Source organism: Stegostoma tigrinum, chromosome 20 (assembly GCF_030684315.1).
Source record: "Stegostoma tigrinum isolate sSteTig4 chromosome 20, sSteTig4.hap1, whole genome shotgun sequence".
NCBI classification, from domain to species: Eukaryota; Metazoa; Chordata; class Chondrichthyes; order Orectolobiformes; family Stegostomatidae; genus Stegostoma; species Stegostoma tigrinum.
In genome coordinates, this window is record NC_081373.1 from 43803169 (window position 1) to 43821291 (window position 18123).

The 18123-nt window shown below is 44.8% G+C and overlaps 1 protein-coding gene across 3 annotated transcripts in view; it reads right to left on the reverse strand.

Moving 5' to 3' along the window:
* The window catches only part of hectd2 (HECT domain containing 2), a 127546-nt gene that overhangs the window by 19605 nt on the left and 89818 nt on the right, over nucleotides 1–18123 (reverse strand). For all 3 annotated transcript variants that reach the window (XM_048551157.2, XM_059653138.1, XM_059653139.1), the window contains 3 exons: nucleotides 13461–13548; nucleotides 12888–12994; nucleotides 2662–2777 (listed from right to left, as the gene is read on the reverse strand). In XM_048551157.2, coding sequence (XP_048407114.1) covers nucleotides 2662–2777; nucleotides 12888–12994; nucleotides 13461–13548 — 311 coding nt within the window. The remainder of the gene's footprint in view (nucleotides 1–2661; nucleotides 2778–12887; nucleotides 12995–13460; nucleotides 13549–18123) is intronic.

Below are 18123 nucleotides of genomic sequence, written 5' to 3' on the forward strand. Positions count from 1 at the left end.
TCATTCTTAGTCTTAATTGTTAGACCCTACTATTCATGCATGCAATGTAGGAAGCCCTTCTTTCTATTTGATGCATCCATCTGTCCTAAATCTTCCAATGCAGTTCATCATCTATTTTCTCCCATGTATAGTATCTTGGGATGGTATCTACATTAAATCAACAATTGTACAATCAACATTTAAGCTGTTGCCCTGCAGCACAAAACAGCCCCTATCTCACTGGAGTCCCTCCTGTTGAGTCTAATTACCTTGGTAACAATTTCTGGCTACAAAATTAGTCAAAGCACTTGGTGACTCCACAAAGCAATTAGAATCAGTCAGTAAATCCTCAACAATGTTGTTTAAATTCTTCTAAACTGAAGAAACAAAAAAAAAGGAAACAATCCACTCTATAATAAAGTTATAAACACACAGCCCTACTATAATCAATTACATTTAGCTGGAAAATAAATCTGCATTATTATTGTAACTAACAATCCAGACAACATTAATTTCAGCAAGTTGTGAATTGTGTGTTTACATATAATTCTTTACAGGAGGACAGATGAGTTTTTCAAAAACAGATGATTTGGCCTAGGAGACAATCATCTTCAGCTCCTTCATCAATAACATTCCCTCATCATAAAAATCAGAAGTGGGGACGTTTGCTGATGATTGCAAAATGTTCAGCACCATGCTGAACTCCTCAGGTACTGAAACCGACAATTTCCAAATGCAGCAAGAGCTGTACAATATCCAGGTGAGGCTGACAAATGGCAAGTAACATTTATGCCATACAAATGCCAGGCATTGACTATTGTTAAGAGATTATCTAACTGTCATCCCTTGACATTCAACGGCATTGCCATTGTGAAACAACCCCACTATCAACATCCTAGGGTGTTACAATTGACTAGAAATTGAACTAGACTCACCACATAAATACTGCGCCAACAAGAACAGGACAGAACCTAGGAATCCTGCAGCAGGTAGCTCACCTCCTGAATTCCCAAAGCCTGTTCGCTATCTACAAGACATAAGTCAGGGTGTGACGGAATACCCACCACTTGCCTGGATGAGTGCAGCTCTAATAACAATCTAGAAGCTTGAAACCACCCATACAAAGAAACCCATTTGACTGGCACCATATCCACAGACCACATTCCTTCACCACTGCTGATCAGTATCAGCGGTGTGGACCATCCCCACAAAATGCACTGTGGAAATTCACCAAGACTCCTTAGACAGCATCTGAGAATGTGGTGGAAATAGCTTTCAAAAGGGAATGGAAAATTACAGTGCAGGGAAAAGGAAAGAGGAGTAGGACAGGTTCCCCTCAAAGCCACTCACCATCCTGATTTGGAAATCTATCGCTGCTCTGTTAGTGTTATTGAGTAAAAATCCTGGAATTATCTCCATAAGGGAATTGTAGGTCTACCTACAATACATGGACTGCAACTGTTTAAGAAGGCACCTCAATACCACTTTCTCAAGGACAACTAGAGATGGGCAAAAAAATGCTGGCCAGCCAGTGACACCCACATCTCAAGCCTGAATTTATAAAGGGGGAAACAATCCTATAACTTTAATATACTCAATAGTGGATAAGCACAGCTTTCTATCTAATAAGTAAACTTTAGGACTATAATTAGGGATGAAAATCAGAGAATGGTTATAGCATAGAAGGAGGCCTGTTGCCAGCACTCTTGAAAAGCTAGTCCTACTCCCCTTGCCTTATCAGTGTAGCCCACCGGTATAATTTTCTGTTCAAAGCTATTTCCTCCACAATCTCAGTCAGTGCTTTCCAGGGCCTAACCACTCACCATTTAAAAGGCGTTTATATAGGTCATTGCTGGTTCTTTTGTCATTCATCTCAACTAATATAATCTAATTTGCAACCGCTTCCCTACTGCGAAGTAAGTCCCTATCTACTCCATTCAGACCTCTCAAAATGTTTGAAATCCTCAAATCAAATTTTTTTCTCAACCTTTCCTTCTCCTTTGAGACTGGCCCCATCTTTACCTCTCCATCTTCAGTTATTAAGATAGATTGACAAAGATCTAAGATTTAAGAATAAGTTAGAAAGACAGTCTTGCACTGTGTTGCAGCGTCGTGGTCTCCAGATGCCCTGTAATTTTTTTTTAAAACAGCCAAATACTTTCAAATGTGGTTGCTGTTCTAAGGTAGGAAATGTAGCAGCCTGCAGCATCCCACAAACTGCAATAAGATAATGTCAAAATAACTGTGTTACTGATGTTGGTTGAGGGATAAATACTGGCTAGGCCACCATGAAGAATTCCCCTGTTATTCTCTAAAGTTGTGCTGCAAGATCTTTAACTTCTACCCAATTTGGTAAAAGAAGCCTCCACTTAACGTCTCACGTAAAACGCCATCGCAGCATTGGGACAATCCCACAAAAGTGCTAGTACAGAATTTACGTGACAGTATTTAAACCCACAACTGCTTGACCCAATGATGAGAAAGCCATTACTGAGCCATGGCTGACATGTCTGGAAACAGATCTCCCAAACAAAATCTATGAATATTAGCAAACAAGGGTGGTATTTAAACACATTTTCCTACGTTCACATCAGAAGTTTAAAGAAAACCAAATCTAGATGTTGATTAAAACTGACATTATTACAAAAACAGAGCTCATATGAGAAAAATTGAATTGCTTACCGTATCGTGGGGTCCATCTTGGAATAACCTTCATACTGTGTAATCTTCTGCAGTGCATAAATGTCCAGCTCAGGGCTCCCACACACAAGAATTTCCACTTCTTCTGGGAGCAGTAGCTGTGGAAGAATCAGTCTCTGATGTTCACTTGTTCTGCATATTTGAAAGCAAAATTGAAATTTTGCTCTCGACAAAGGAATCAATTCACTTTAACATTTCATAAGTGCAAAGATTTTTACTATGTACTCCATCTGCTTCAAAAGAAACAGTTTGTCCTGGTTAAATGAATTAATAAACCTAACTGGAACACTGAGGTTAAGAAAACATTCTATTTGGATATTATTTGACTTTATTACATCACCATATTAAATAAGAGTATGGAAATGCCAGGTATGCTTATACTGAAACAAATTACAAAATAACAACTCAATAAAATTACTAAATGATTATTTCCCAGGCACAGAGCACCATTTACTGGATAAGACATTAAATAAGACTCTTCTTCAAGGTTCTAATACTACTACCAGATATGGGAAGCAGGACATTTTCCAAGACTACACCATGAATCTCAATTCAATGTACTGAATTTGATACAATTGGTGAAGGTTTGCAAAGGACTTCAATCGGTTCAGGGCAGTTCCACGTTAACTCAGTCCAGTGCATGTATCAATAATCTGGATGAGAGTTTGCTCGCTGAGCTGGAAGGTTAGTTTTCAGACATTTCGTCACCATTCTAGGTAACATCATCAGTGAGCCTCCGATGAAGTGCTGGTGTTATGTCCTGCTTTCTATTTATCTGTTTAGGTTTACTTGAGATGGTGATGTCATTTCCTGTTCTTTTTCTCAGAGGATGGTAGATTGGCTCCAAATCAATGTGTTTGTTGATGGAGTTCCGGTTAGAATGCCATGCTTCCACGAATTCTCGCGCATGTCTCTGTTTGGCTTGTCCTAGGATGGACGTGTGTCCTTACGCTTCTACGGACTACCAAAAATTCACAAACCAGGAGCCCCCCTCAGACCCATAGTGTTGCTACCTGGAACACCAAACTACAGATTAGCCAAGGAACTACACCAAAGACTAAAACACCTAGTACAAGACTCCCGCCACTCCATTCGCTCCACCCAAGAATTCCTGAACACCAAAGACACCAAGATAGAAGAGGATGAAATAATGGTCTCCTTTGACGTAACAGCCCTGTTCACATCCATCAACATCAACCTGGCCAAAGAAACACTGACTACACTATTAGAAGAACCGAAGTTATATACACCAGACACCACCAACCTCATCAGCAAGGACATCAACAAGCTAGTGGACCTATGCCTTACCACCCACTTCACTCTCAATAACAAAACCTACAGACAAACCAATGATACACCCATGGGATCTCCGATATCAGGGTTCTTAGCAGAGGCAGTAATGCAGAGACTCAAACAAACAGCTCTGCCAGCCATCCAACCTAAACTTTGGGTCCGTTACATGGATGACACCTTTGTCATCACTAAACAAAACAAATTAGAGGAAACCTTCAAGACCATCAATAATACCTTTACTGGCATAACATTCACAAAAGAGGAGGAAAACAACAACAAACTGCCATTCCTAGATGTCACAGTAGAGCGAACAGCCAATGGGGAACTTCAAACCAGCGTCTACAGGAAAACAACACATACGGACCAAATACTGAACTACAGGAGCAACCATCCCAACACCCACAAACAAAGCTGCATTAAAACATTATTCCAACGAGCCACCACACACTGCAGCACAGAAGAACTATGAAGAGCAGAAGAAAATCACCCATACAGCATATTCAAAAAGAACAGGTACACAATGAACATAGTCCGCCGAGTTCTCAGCAACAAACCCAAACAAACAGACAAAACAGGCCCAGAAACCATAACCACTCTCCCCTACATCAAAGACATTTCCGAAATGACTGCCAGACTACTCAGACCTCTTGGCATCAGGGTAACCCACAAACACACCAACACACTAAAACAGCAGCTAATGAACTTAAAACGAACGTCATCTACAAAATACCTTGCAAGAACTGTGACAAACACTACATTGGACAAACAGGCAGAAAGCTAGCCACCAGGATACATGATCATCAACTAGCCACAAAACGACATGACCCACTATCACTCGTATCCTTACATACTGATGAGGAAGGACACCACTTTGATTGGGACAACACATCCATCCTCGGACATGCCAAACAGAGACACGCATGAGAATTCCTAGAAGCATGGCATTCCAACCGGAACTCCATCAACAAACACATTGATTTGGAGCTCATCTACCATCCTCTGAGAAAAAGAACAGAAAATGACATCACCAACTCAAGGAAACCTAAACAGATAAATAGAAAGCGGGACATAACACCAGCACTTCATCAGAGGCTCACTGATGATGTTACCTAGAATGGTGACGAAATGTCTGAAAACTAACCTTACAGCTCAGCGAGCAAACTCACATCCAGAAACTCAACCTGAGCTACAAATCTTCTCAAAACTCGATATCAATAATCTGTTGTGTATGAGTTCTTTAGAGAAAGCATTAACTTGTAGATGATAAGTATACTGTAGATCTATTACAGACATGGTTGTCTGTAATTTGGCAATCAGCTGACTGAGGATGATGTCAAAGTGATAAGTTATTCTTATCAGGGGAAGTCAGTCAGTAGTAAGTTGCAGTGTTGCTGCAAGGAAGATTGACAATAGTTATTGTGGAATAACACATCGGTTTCGACAGGAAAGGGGTCTGTTGCACAACTGTTGTTAATAAGAAAATGATAGTACTAAGCAAAGTTCAAACATCAATTTTTTCCATTGTTTATCAACTTAGCCTTATAGGCTGTTTAAAATAGCCTATATTTGTTTAAAAAAAATATTACTTTAACGTTTTGAAATATTGAACAGGGTCACAAGTTATTAAGCTGTAATGTTTTAAATGTTTTGATCTTCACTGATTTTGTATCAAAAGTGAATGACTGGATGTGAGATTTTGATGTGTGATTTTGGTTGTTTATTTAAAATACAGACACTTTGTCATTGGTAAGATAGAATTACCAGAAGTGGGTGGGTATATGTTCACAGTCCTGACAGTTTTCAATATAAATTCCAAAGGCCAAGAAAAATAACTGAGTATGGATCACTTACTATACACACTGAAATATCTAAGAAATATTCTTTTTACATTGATAATTATTTGGAGGAAGTATCCAGTGGAACAAGGGCAGACAATTGAATTTTGGATAGGGACTTCAATATTCACTGCCACAATTGGACCCCTAGAATCATCAAAGGCTGATTTTGCCACGTCCTGGAAATTAGACTTATGTTACATGGCAGGCCAAATCGTGAGGATGATGGAAATCTGAAATAAACACAGAAAATTCGAGAAATTCAACAGTTCTAGCACCATCTGTCAAGAGAGAAACAGTTAACATTTCAAGTCCACTATGATTTCTTCAGAACTGTTCATGCCAACTCGGAAGAGTCATACTAGACTCAAAACGTTAACTGTTTCTTTCTCAACATGCAAAAGAAACATTGATCTTGTCCCTGGGCGCCTACCCATCTCCGATAATTTGCTGATACATTTATTAATAGGAACAGCCACTGTACAGCACTTGTGAAGTCTAGAACACAATAAACATGTTCACTTTGTGCAGTGTAGTTTGACCATAGTGCTAAGCAGGCAGAGAAAAGACATAATTGGTTACTCATGAATTATTCTGAACTATCAGAAGCAGAAGTATGCATACCAAATAACACAGCATCCTTATATTTCTCACTCCACTACTACATTAAACTGGGAGACTAATCCTAGTTCAGTGGGGATTGCAGAGAAGTGTGCCAAATTCAGTAGTATACCTAGATCAGAATAAGGGCATTTACTTCCTGAAATACAAAGGGCTATCTGCACGCCAAACATCAGAATCAGCAGATAACAGGTAGAAACTAGCAGTCCAACAAAAAAGTCAGAGCACATCTCAGTCATCCAATTACACACAGTATGCAATCCTGAACGAATGGGAGGACTGACTGTGTATGTTAGAAAGTGAGAGAGAGCGCGCGAGCGAGAGAACGCGAGAGAAAGAGAGAGCAAGAGAAAAAAGAGAAGAAATCCCTCCCTTATTCTAAATACTACAAACCAGACAAAAAAAAATGGAAGAGGAAAAGCAAAGGACTCTTTCATCCCAAGATAATAAAATGTGAGGCTGGATGAACACAGCAGGCCAAGCAGCATCTCAGGAGCACAAAAGCTGACGTTTCGGGCCTAGACCCTTCATCAGAGAGGGGGATGGGGAGAGGGATCTGGAATAAATAGGGAGAGAGGGGGAGGCGGACCGAAGATGGAGAGTAAAGAAGATAGGTGGAGACAGTATAGGTGGGGAGGTAGGGAGGGTATAGGTGGGGAGGTAGGGAGGGGATAGGTCAGTCCAGGGAAGACGGACAGGTCAAGGAGGTGGGATGAGGTTAGTAGGTAGCTGGGGGTGCGGCTTGGAGTGGGAGGAAGGGATGGGTGAGAGGAAGAACCGGTTAGGGAGGCAGAGACAGGTTGGACTGGTTTTGGGATGCAGTGGGTGGGGGGTGGGGGGTGGGGGGAGAAGAGAGAGCTGGGCTGGTTGTGTGGTGCAGTGGGGGGAGGGGACAAACTGGGCTGGTTTAGGGATGAAGTAGGGGAAGGGGCATGGGCCCCAGCTATGCCTGCCTCTTTGCAGGTTACGTGGAACAGTCCCTCTTCCGCACCTACACAGGCCCCAAACCCCACCTCTTCCTCCGGTACATTGATGACTGTATCGGCGCCGCCTCTTGCTCCCCAGAGGAGCTCGAACAGTTCATCCACTTCACCAACACCTTCCACCCCAACCTTCAGTTCACCTGGGCCATCTCCAGCACATCCCTCACCTTCCCGGACCTCTCAGTTTCCATCTCAAGCAACCAGCTTGTAACTGATGTCCATTTCAGGCCCACCGATTCCCACAGCTACCTAGAATACACCTCCTCCCACCCACCCTCCTGCAAAAATTCCATCCCCTATTCCCAATTCCTCCGCCTCCGCCGCATCTGTTCCCACAAATCCCAGATGTCCAAGTTCTTTAAGGACCGCAACTTTCCCCCCACAGTGATCGAGAACGCCCTTGACCGCGTCTCCCGTATTTCCCGCAACACATCCCTCACACCCTGCCCCCGCCACAACCGCCCTAAGAGGATCCCCCTCGTTCTCACACACCACCCTACCAAACTCCGGATACAACGCATCATCTTCCGACACTTCCGCCATTTACAATCCGACCCCACCACCCAAGACATTTTTCCATCCCCACCCGTCTGCTTTCCGGAGAGACCACTCTCTCCGTGACTCCCTTGTTCGCTCCACACTGCCCTCCAACCCCACCACACCCGGCACCTTCCCCTGCAACCGCAGGAAATGCTACACTTGTCCCCACACCTCCTCCCTCACCCCTATCCCAGGCCCCAAGATGACATTCCACATTAAGCAGAGGTTCACCTACACATCTGCCAATGTGGTATACAGCATCCACTGTACCCGGTGCGGCTTCCTCTACATTGGGGAAACCAAGCGGAGGCTTGGGGACCGCTTTGCAGAACACCTTCGCTCAGTTCGCAACAAACAACTGCACCTCCCAGTCGCAAACCATTTCCACTCCCCCTCCCATTCTTTAGATGACATGTCCATCATGGGCCTCCTGCACTGCCACAATGATGCCACCCGAAGGTTGCAGGAACAGCAACTCATATTCCGCCTGGGAACCCTGCAGCCATATGGTATCAATGTGGACTTCACCAGTTTCAACATCTCCCCTTCCCCTACTGCATCCCTAAACCAGCCCAGTTCGTCCCCTCCCCCCACTGCACCACACAACCAGCCCAGCTCTTCCCCCCCACCCACTGCATCCCAAAACCAGTCCAACCCGTCTCTGTCTCCCTAACCGGTTCTTCCTCTCACCCATCCCTACCTCCAACCTCAAGCTGCACCCCCATCTACCTACTAACCTCATCCCAGCTCCTTAACCTGTCAGTCTTCCCTGGACTGACCTATCCCCTCCCTACCTCCCCACCTAGACTCTCTCCACCTATCTTCTTTACTCTCCATCTTCGGTCCGCCTTCCCCTCTCTCCCTATTTATTCCAGTTCCCTCTCCCCATCCCCCTCTCTGATGAAGGGTCTAGGCCCGAAACGTCAGCTTTTGTGCTCCTGAGATGCTGCTTGGCCTGCTGTGTTCATCCAGCCTCACATTTTATTATCTTGGAATTCTCCAGCATCTGCAGTTCCCATTATCTCTGACTCTTTCATCCCGATTGCTGGAATTCACTCACAAACAAAGTACGGAATCTCAAACAATTTGCAGGACTCTAGACCCACAACAATGTGGTCGATTCTTAACTCGTTTTTGGGATGGGCAATGACTGTTGGCCCAGCCAGCAACACCCTCATCCTGTAAACAAAAAAAAACATGAATGCGATGATACAAGTACCAATGTCAATGCCACTGGTAACCTCAAGTGCAATGGCCACAATATTCATCCATCTGCTTTTCATGAACATTTAGAAACTGGTTCTTAGACCTTTATTTTAAAAAGAATTTCACAACTTTTTAGCTTACTTCTTATTTCCAATCTGTGTATGTTTCTCCTTTCTAATTCTTTTTGCATTTAGTAATTCATTAACTCACTCTTTGTTAATTCATTAACTCACTCTTTGTTAATTCAATAAAATCTAGTTAAATTAGCTACACAAGTCTACTTGGGTCTGGGAGAAAGGTATCCACAAGGGAAAGGATTATTTCTAAATTAACCTTGTTATGACCAACCATGGTGGGGAGTAAATAACCAAGGGAAGCCTGTTCAACCTTCCCTCACTTGGGAGCTTGACAGTTTAGGGTAACAAACGTAACAAAGTGCAGAACCTAGTCTGGGATCTGGTCATAATAACTTAAAAATTTCTCTTTCAGCCAAAATCCTCTCCAACAATAGTAGAGATGGAAAAATCTTCAAATAGTGTTAGTTGTGACACCAACTCACAGATACGCTGTTTATCATAACTCAATTCTTTTATCACCTGATCTCAATCTTAATCCAGGAATAGTATATATGAACTGACTACCAGATAAGAGGTTAGTGTAACCAACCTTTACATCAAGGCAACTTTTGATTAATCCCAGGAATCCTAAGGCAACTATACAATTGAATCATTGAATAATGATTTATTGTCATTTGTATTCTACAATGAACAACATGGCAAAATGCAGTAATAACTGAAGAGCTTTCCAGTCATTTTTTGAAAGTCAGTGATCACAACTCTAGGACACTGCTGCAACAGTTTCTCAGTGCAATGCTTTCCTGTATTAAAGATCAGTAATGAGTAGTCTGCCCAACTTATAACCTTCCTAGTGGAAAAATCTGAGCCTCCGTAACTTTATAAAGTACTAATGTGAAGGGAATAAACAACAGTTTATATAAAGACATATCTGTTTTTGGAGTTAGAAACTCATGTGAACTGGGACAAAGTGACATTCTCTAACTTTATTTTGCCAGTACATTCAGGACACATTGTAAATAATGGAAGAAATATCTTGAAAGATTTTTTGTAATTCAGCCCTTAGGAAAAGACGTCACAGAGATAAAATGTGATGTCATTCATAATCGTCAAACTGAGTGGATGAAAGTGACAACTTCCTTACCAAGATTGAGATTAGAGTTGGAGAGAAAAATGATCTAAAATATCATTATTTTAAAAGAGTTAGCAACTGTGCTAGTTTTATATTTATTGAGTGTGTTAGGGATTCACTCGTGCTCCAATTTCTATGAGCAGACTGAAAATGTGGCTATTGAACTGCAGGTGCATGGTTGTAATGTAAATAAAAAAAATTATGAAGTGTGGAAAGAATAGACTCCATTAGCCATCCCTCACCACACTATTTTCTGGATTAGAACAAACTGTACCTCCAGTACAAAAACGCATAGGAATGGGAGGCATCATCAGAAGTGAACAGAGCTACCCACCATCAGTTGTGAAGAATAGTCACTAGACCCGAAATGTTAACTCTGATTTCTTTCCATAGATGCTGCCAAACCTGAAATTTTCCAGCATTTTCTGTTTTTGTATCAGATTTCCAGTATTCGTAATTCTATTGTTCTTTTTTTGTCAAGACAGACATTTTTAGCATGGGATCAAAATGGATGACGGCTGAGAGACAGGGAAATGTAACAATTTCTTTTTTGAACAAAAAGTACACTTAACAGATGTAGCCGTGAATATACAGAACTTATGAGCAGTATTGAAGGTGTGTAAGGAGGCTTTCAATTGATCCAACAGGTTAGGCAGATTTGTTTCAAAACAGAACAAAAAAAAAGTAGACAATAAAGTGTGAAGCTGGATGAACACAGCAGGCCAAGCAGTATCTCAGGAGCACAAAAGCTGACGTTTCGGGCCTAGACCCTTCATCAGAGAGGGGGATGGGGAGAGGGTTCTGGAATAAATAGGGAGAGAGGGGGAGGCGGACCGAAGATGGACAGAAAAGATGATAGGTGGAGAGGAGAGTATAGGTGGGGAGGTAGGGAGGGGATAGGTCAGTCCAGGGAAGACGGACAGGTTAAGGAGGTGGGATGAGGTGGTAGGTAGGAAATGGAGGTGCGGCTTGAGGTGGGAGGAAGGGATGGGTGAGAGGAAGAACAGGTTGGGGAGGCAGAGACAGGCTGGGCTGGTTTTGGGAACCCTGCAGCCCAATGGTATCAATGTGGACTTCACCAGCTTCAAAATCTCCCCTTCCCCCCACCGCATCCCAAAACCAGCCCAGTTTGTCCCCTCCACCCACTGCATCACACAACCAGCCCAGCCTGTCTCTGCCACCCCAACCTGTTCTTCCTCTCACCCATCCCTTCCTCCCACCTCAAGCCACACCTCCATTTCCTACCTACTAACTTCATCCCACCTCCTTGACCTGTCCGTCTTCCCCGGACTGACCTATCCCCTCCCTACCTTCCCACCTATACTCTCCTCTCCGCCTATCTTCTTTTCTCTACATCTTCGGTCTGCCTCCCCCTCTCTCCCTATTTATTCCAGAACCCTCTCCCCATCCCCCTCTCTGATGAAGGGTCTAGGCCTGAAACGTCAGCTTTTGTGCTCCTGAGGGGCTGCTTGGCCTGCTGTGTTCATCCAGCTTCACACTTTATTATCTTGGATTCTCCAGCATCTGCAGTTCCCATTATCCCCCCAAAAAAGTAGAGCTTGATCTGACAGATAGCATATATGATCAATACTGAGTTCTGGCAAACAGCTTACTGGTGACTAGTTGCTACTAAAATTGATGACTCTTTCCTCCTCCTTACAGAATAACATTCCTAAGTTGGTGCCAGTTGGGATAACATTAGTTAATTATCAGCTACAGAAAGGAAGTTCAGTGGAGTGAAAGCAGCATTAGGGCCAAGCAAAGAATTTCCAAACATTGTTCCACTTGGTCGAGTTATTTTTTTTCCCCCATTATGCTTATTCTTAGGATTGCTTACAAGACAGGTATTTATTGCTCATCTGTAGTTGCCAGTGTGATTGTAGCAGGCCTTCTTCTTGGAACGCATCTGTGTAAGAGGTACTGCCACAAGGCTATTAGATGGGAATGCAGCAACAATGATTAATGAGTGAGATAACGAAGTGTGGAGCTGGATGAACACAGCAGGCCGAGCAGCATCTTAGGAGCACCAAAGCCGATGTTTCGGGCCTAGATCCTTCATCAGAAAACATTTTCTGATAAGGGCCTAGGCCCGAAATGTCAGCTTTTGTGCTTCTAACATGCTGTTTGGCCTGCTGTGTTCATCCAGCTCCATACTTTGTTATCTGGGATTCTCCAGCATCTGCAGTTCCCATTATCAATGATTGAAGAGTGATGGGTGTCCAACACAAGATGGGTCTGCAGAGGAATTTGGTGATGGTGCAACTGCTCCCAAGCACTGGTATGTTTTAGTTGGTGGAAGAAGCAAGGCTGAAGCAGTACTAAAAATTCAAAACAAGATGTGACTAATCTATAAGGTCGATTCATCTTACACATTCTGATAGGGATGAATATGATCTGGTGGGAATTAGAGCTTAGCCGTGAGTAAACAGCCAAACCAGCACAAATAATATAACCGAGTTAATCAAATGAGAAGCTGAGAAGCAAATAGCTTTGTAACTTGAACAACTGTTTGGAAGATGCTTACCATTAAAGCATTGGAGGCACATACACTATGAAACCCATAATAAAATGCTGCAAACTGTTTATATATGGACTTGTTGAGAAGAAAATCAATATACAGCTGCACATATTCTGGGGGGGGAGAAATGTAAAATATCATTGTACAGACAGCATTGTATATATTATTCCCTTAGCCTTTAATAAGACTTACATTCAGTTGAGATTTTTTTCAAATTGCATGTCAACATTCAAGAATTTAGTATTTTAACTTAAAGTTTTGTTTATAATCTTGTAACCTTTTTGCTTTTAATTATTTTGCAATTTAACTGCAAGCCAAACTTAAATGACACAAACATGGTATTTGCTTCACCAAACATTACTGACAAGATTTTTTGCTGAAAGAAATGGACTTTAAAAGGGCACAGTGACAATAGATTCCTATAAAGATTGCTGACAGCAAAATGAACAATAAAGAAACATTTACAACACTTTGATAAAGCTTGTAACTGCTTGCCATTGCTTTAAGCTATTCGGTGCACCTTTGTACAACTTAGCAATATAAAGTGTGACTGTTGAACAAGAACCATCATTTGCTTGCCTTGTCTGTTCTGATTGGTTACTGGGATTTTGTCACCACCTGGTTTGAGGTTGTGTGATTTTATGATCCCAAATTCTTCCTGAAATATCTGAAATAAATAAAAGGATGGTAACATGATCTCACAGAACCATGAGTAACGTTTCCATTAAAGAACAGAATTGAAAGATGATATGAGCATTGAACATACGGAATGAGAGACAGGAGCTACCGATGCTGGAGACAATAGCATCCAGCCCTGCCAGGTCTTCACCATCCCCCCAGACCTCCCCCTCACTGACAGCAAACGATCAGTCCTCAGTAAAGGGCTCACCTTTGTCCCCCTCTACCTGAACATCAATGAATACAACTCATGCTTGGACGTTGAACAGTTTTTCACCGCCTCCACCTCTGCACTTACTTCTTTGATCGTAGGCCTAATCCTCCCTCTACTGACCCCTTCTCCCACCTCCAACACACCCCCTCCTCCTCGACACCACCCCAGGGCCTCCTGCCATCCCTCGACCTCTTCATCTCCAACTGCTGTCGTGACATTGATCGCCTCAACTTCTCCACCCCTCACTCACTACAACCTCCCCCCCCCCCCACCCCGGCCCAGAACAGACAGCCCTCCGCTCTATTCCCAACCTCACTATAAAACCTGTGGACAAGGGAGGTGCAATTGTAGTATGGCACACTGACCTCTACATTGCCAGGACCAGGCGCCAACTCTCCGACACCACCTCCTACCAGCCCCTTGATCATGACCGCACCCCCGATCACCAAACCATCATCTCCCAAACCATCCACAATCTCATCACGTCAGGTGACCTCCCACCCACAGCGTCCAACCTCACCGGTCCCCAACCCCGCACTGACCATTTCTATCTCCTTCCCAAAATCCACAAACTTGACTGCCCTGGTTGACCTATTGTCTCTGCCTGCTCCAGTCCTACCGAATGCATCTCCAATTATCTCGACTCCATTTTCTCTCCCTTGGTCCAGGAACTCCCCACCTACGTCCATGACACCACCCACACCCTCCACCTCCTCTAAAACGTCCGATTCCCTGGTCCCCAACACCTCGTCTTTACCATGGTTGTCCAGTGTCTATATACTTGCATTCCCCATGAAGATGGCCTAAATGCCCTCCACTTCTTGCCATCCTGCAGGCCCGACCAGTCCCCTTCGACACCCTCATCTGCTTAGCCGAACTCGTCCTCACCCTCAACAACTTGTCTTTCAATTCCTCCCACTTCCTACAGACAAAGGGAGTGGCCATGGGCACCCGCATGGGCCCAAGCTGTACCTACTTCTTTGGAGGATACGTGGAACAATCCCTCTTCCAAAGCTAAAGTGGCCCTATCCCCCACCTCTTCCTCCATTACATCAATGACTGTATCGGCACCACCTCATGCTCCCACAAGGAGCTTGAACAGTTCATCCACTTCACTAACACCTTCCACCCCAACCTTAAGTTCACTTGGACCATCTGCGACACCCCTGTCCTGTTCCTGGATCTCTCTATTTCCATCTCTGGCAACCACCTGGAAAGCAATATCCATTTCAAGCCTTCCAACTCCCACAGCTACCTAGAGTATACCTCCTCTCACCCACCTTCCTGCAAAAAGTCCATTCCCTATTCCTAATTCCTTCGCCTCTGCTGCATCTGCTCCCGAGATAAGACATTCCACTCCCGGACATCTCAGATGTCCTTGTTTTTCCAAGGACCGCAACTTCCTGTCCACAATGGTCAAAAACGCCCTCAACCGGTGTCTCTTGCATTTCCCGCAACTCATCCCTCACACACCCTCCCTGCAATAATAACCAAAACAGAACGCCCTCATCCTCATGTACTACCCCACAAACCTCCAGATCCAATGCATCATCCTCCGACACTTCTGTCATCTGCAATCCGACCCCACTACCAAAGACATTTATCCCTCCCCATTCTTATCTGCTTTCCGGAGGGACCACTCTGTCCGTGACTCCCTCTTCCGCTCCACACTCCCCACTAGCCCCACCACCCCTGGCACTTTTCGCTGCAACCGCAGAAAGTGCTACACCTGCCCCTACACCTCCCCCCTCACCCCCATCCCAGGCCCCAAGAAGGCCTTCCACATCAAACAGATGTTCACCTGCACATCTGCTAATGTGGTATACTGTATGTGCTGTTCCCGTTGTGGCCTCCTCTATAATCGGGGAAACGAAGTGGAGGCCTGGGGACCGCTTTGTGGAACACCTACGCTCGGATAGCACCAAAAAAATTGCACCTCCCAGTTGCGAACCATTTCAACAACGACCCCGCCCCCCCCAACTCCTTGGACAATATGTCCATCCTGGGCCTCCTGCAATGCCCCAACTATGACACCCGAAAGTTGCAGGAACAGCACCTCATATTCACTTCTGAACTTTGCAGCCCAATGGTATCAATGTGGACTTAAGCTTCAAAATCTCCCCTCCCCCGACCGCATCCTAAAACCAGCCCAGCTCGTACCCGCCTCCCTAACCTGTCCTCCCACGTATCCACTCCTCCCACCTCAAGCCCCACCCCCATCTCCTACCTATGAGCCTCATCCCATCTCATTGACCTGTCCGTCCTCCCTGGACCGACCTATCCCCTCCCTAACTCCCCACCTACACTCACCTTTACTGGCTCCAACCTGCCTTCTTGACCTGTCTCCTCTCCACCTATCTTCTCCCTTATCCATCTTCTATCAACCTCCCTCTCTCTCTGTATTTATTTTAGAATCTACTTACCCTCCCCCATTTCTGAAGAAGGGTGTAGACCCAGAGGAGCTCGAACAGTTCATCCACATCACCGACACCTTCCACCTCAACCTTCAGTTCACCTGGGCCATCTCCAGCACATCCCTCACCTTCCTGGATCTCTCGGTCTCCATCTCAGGCAACCAGCTTGTAACTGATGTCCATTTCAAGCCCACCGACTCCCACAGCTACCTAGAATACACCTCCTCCCACCCACCCTCCTGCAAAAATTCCATCCCCTATTCCCAATTCCTCCGCCTCCGCCGCATCTGCTCCCAAGATGAGGTATTCCACTCCCGCACATCCCAGATGTCCAAGTTCTTCAAGGACCGCAACTTTCCCCCCACAGTGGTCGAGAACGCCCTTGACTGCGTCTCCCACATTTCCCGCAACACATCCCTCACACCCCGCCCCCACCACAACCGCCCTAAGAGGATCCCCCACGTTCTCACACACCACCCCACCAACCTCCGGATACAACGCATCATCCTCTGACACTTCCGCCATCTACAATCCGAACCCACCACCCAAGACACTTTTCCATCTCCACCCCTGTCTGCTTTCCGGAGAGACCACTCTCTCCGTGACTCCCTTGTTCGCTCCACACTGCCCTCCAACCCCACCACACCCGGCACCGCAGGAAATGCTACACTTGCCCCCACACCTCCTCCCTCACCCCTATCCCAGGCCCCAAGATGACTTTCCACATTAAGCAGAGGTTCACCTGCACATCTGCCAATGTGGTATACTGCATCCACTGTACCCAGTGTGGCATCATCTACATTGGGGAAACCAAGCGGAGGCTTGGGGGTCCGCTTTGCAGAACACCTCCGCTCAGTTCGCAATAAATAACTGCACCTCCCAGTCGCAAACCATTTCCACTCCCCCTCCCATTCTTTAGATGACACGTCCATCATGGGCCTCCTGCAGTGCCACAATGATGCCACCCGCAGGTTGCAGGAACAGCAACTCATATTCCGCTTGGGAACCCTGTTGCCCGATGGTATCAATGTGGACTTCACCAGCTTCAAAATCTCCCCTTCCCCCACCGCATCCCAAAACCAGCCCAGTTCATCCCCTCCCCCCACTGCACCACACAACCAGCCCAGCTCTTCCCCTCCACCCACTGCATCCCAAAACCAGTCCAACCTGTCTCTGCCTCCCTAACCTGTTCTTCCTCTCACCCATCCCTTCCTCCCACCCCAAGCCGCACCTCCATCTCCTACCTACTAACCTCATCCCAACTCCTTGACCTGTCCGTCTTCCCTGGACTGACCTATACTCTCCTCTCCACTTATCTTCTTTTCTCTCCATCTTCGGTCCGCCTTCCCGTCTCTCCCTATTTATTCCAGTTCCCTCTCCCCATCCCCCTCTCTGATGAAGGGTCTAGACCCGAAATGTCAGCTTTTGTGCTCCTGAGATGCTGCTGGGCCTGCTGTGTTCATCCAGCCTCACATTTCATCATCTAGACCCAAAGTGTCAGCTTTCCTGCTCCTCTGATGCTGCGTGGCCTGTTGTGTTCATCTCGCTCTACACCTTGTTGTCTCTTGAATACGGATTTAATTTATTAATGTAATAACTCATTGGTTTTCATTACCGCAGCTCCCAAATTACAATAGAAAAGACATCTGATACAATCACATGAAACATCTGTGTAAAAAGGGCAGAATTTTAAAGACATATAACTCTACACTTGTTATGGAAAATATCATTGTTGTGTAACAGAACAATCTCCACTGCAAGAATGTTGTATCATTCCAACAGGATAACAAAACCATTTTTGAAACAACTTGTATTATGATCTTACTGCTAATGGCAAGCCTCTAGTTTGAATTTGACAGCATAGTGTGCAGGGATTGTTGGAAAGCCTGATGCCTATGGTTGTTGCTGTATCCTATACCCATTTCTCTTTCAAAAT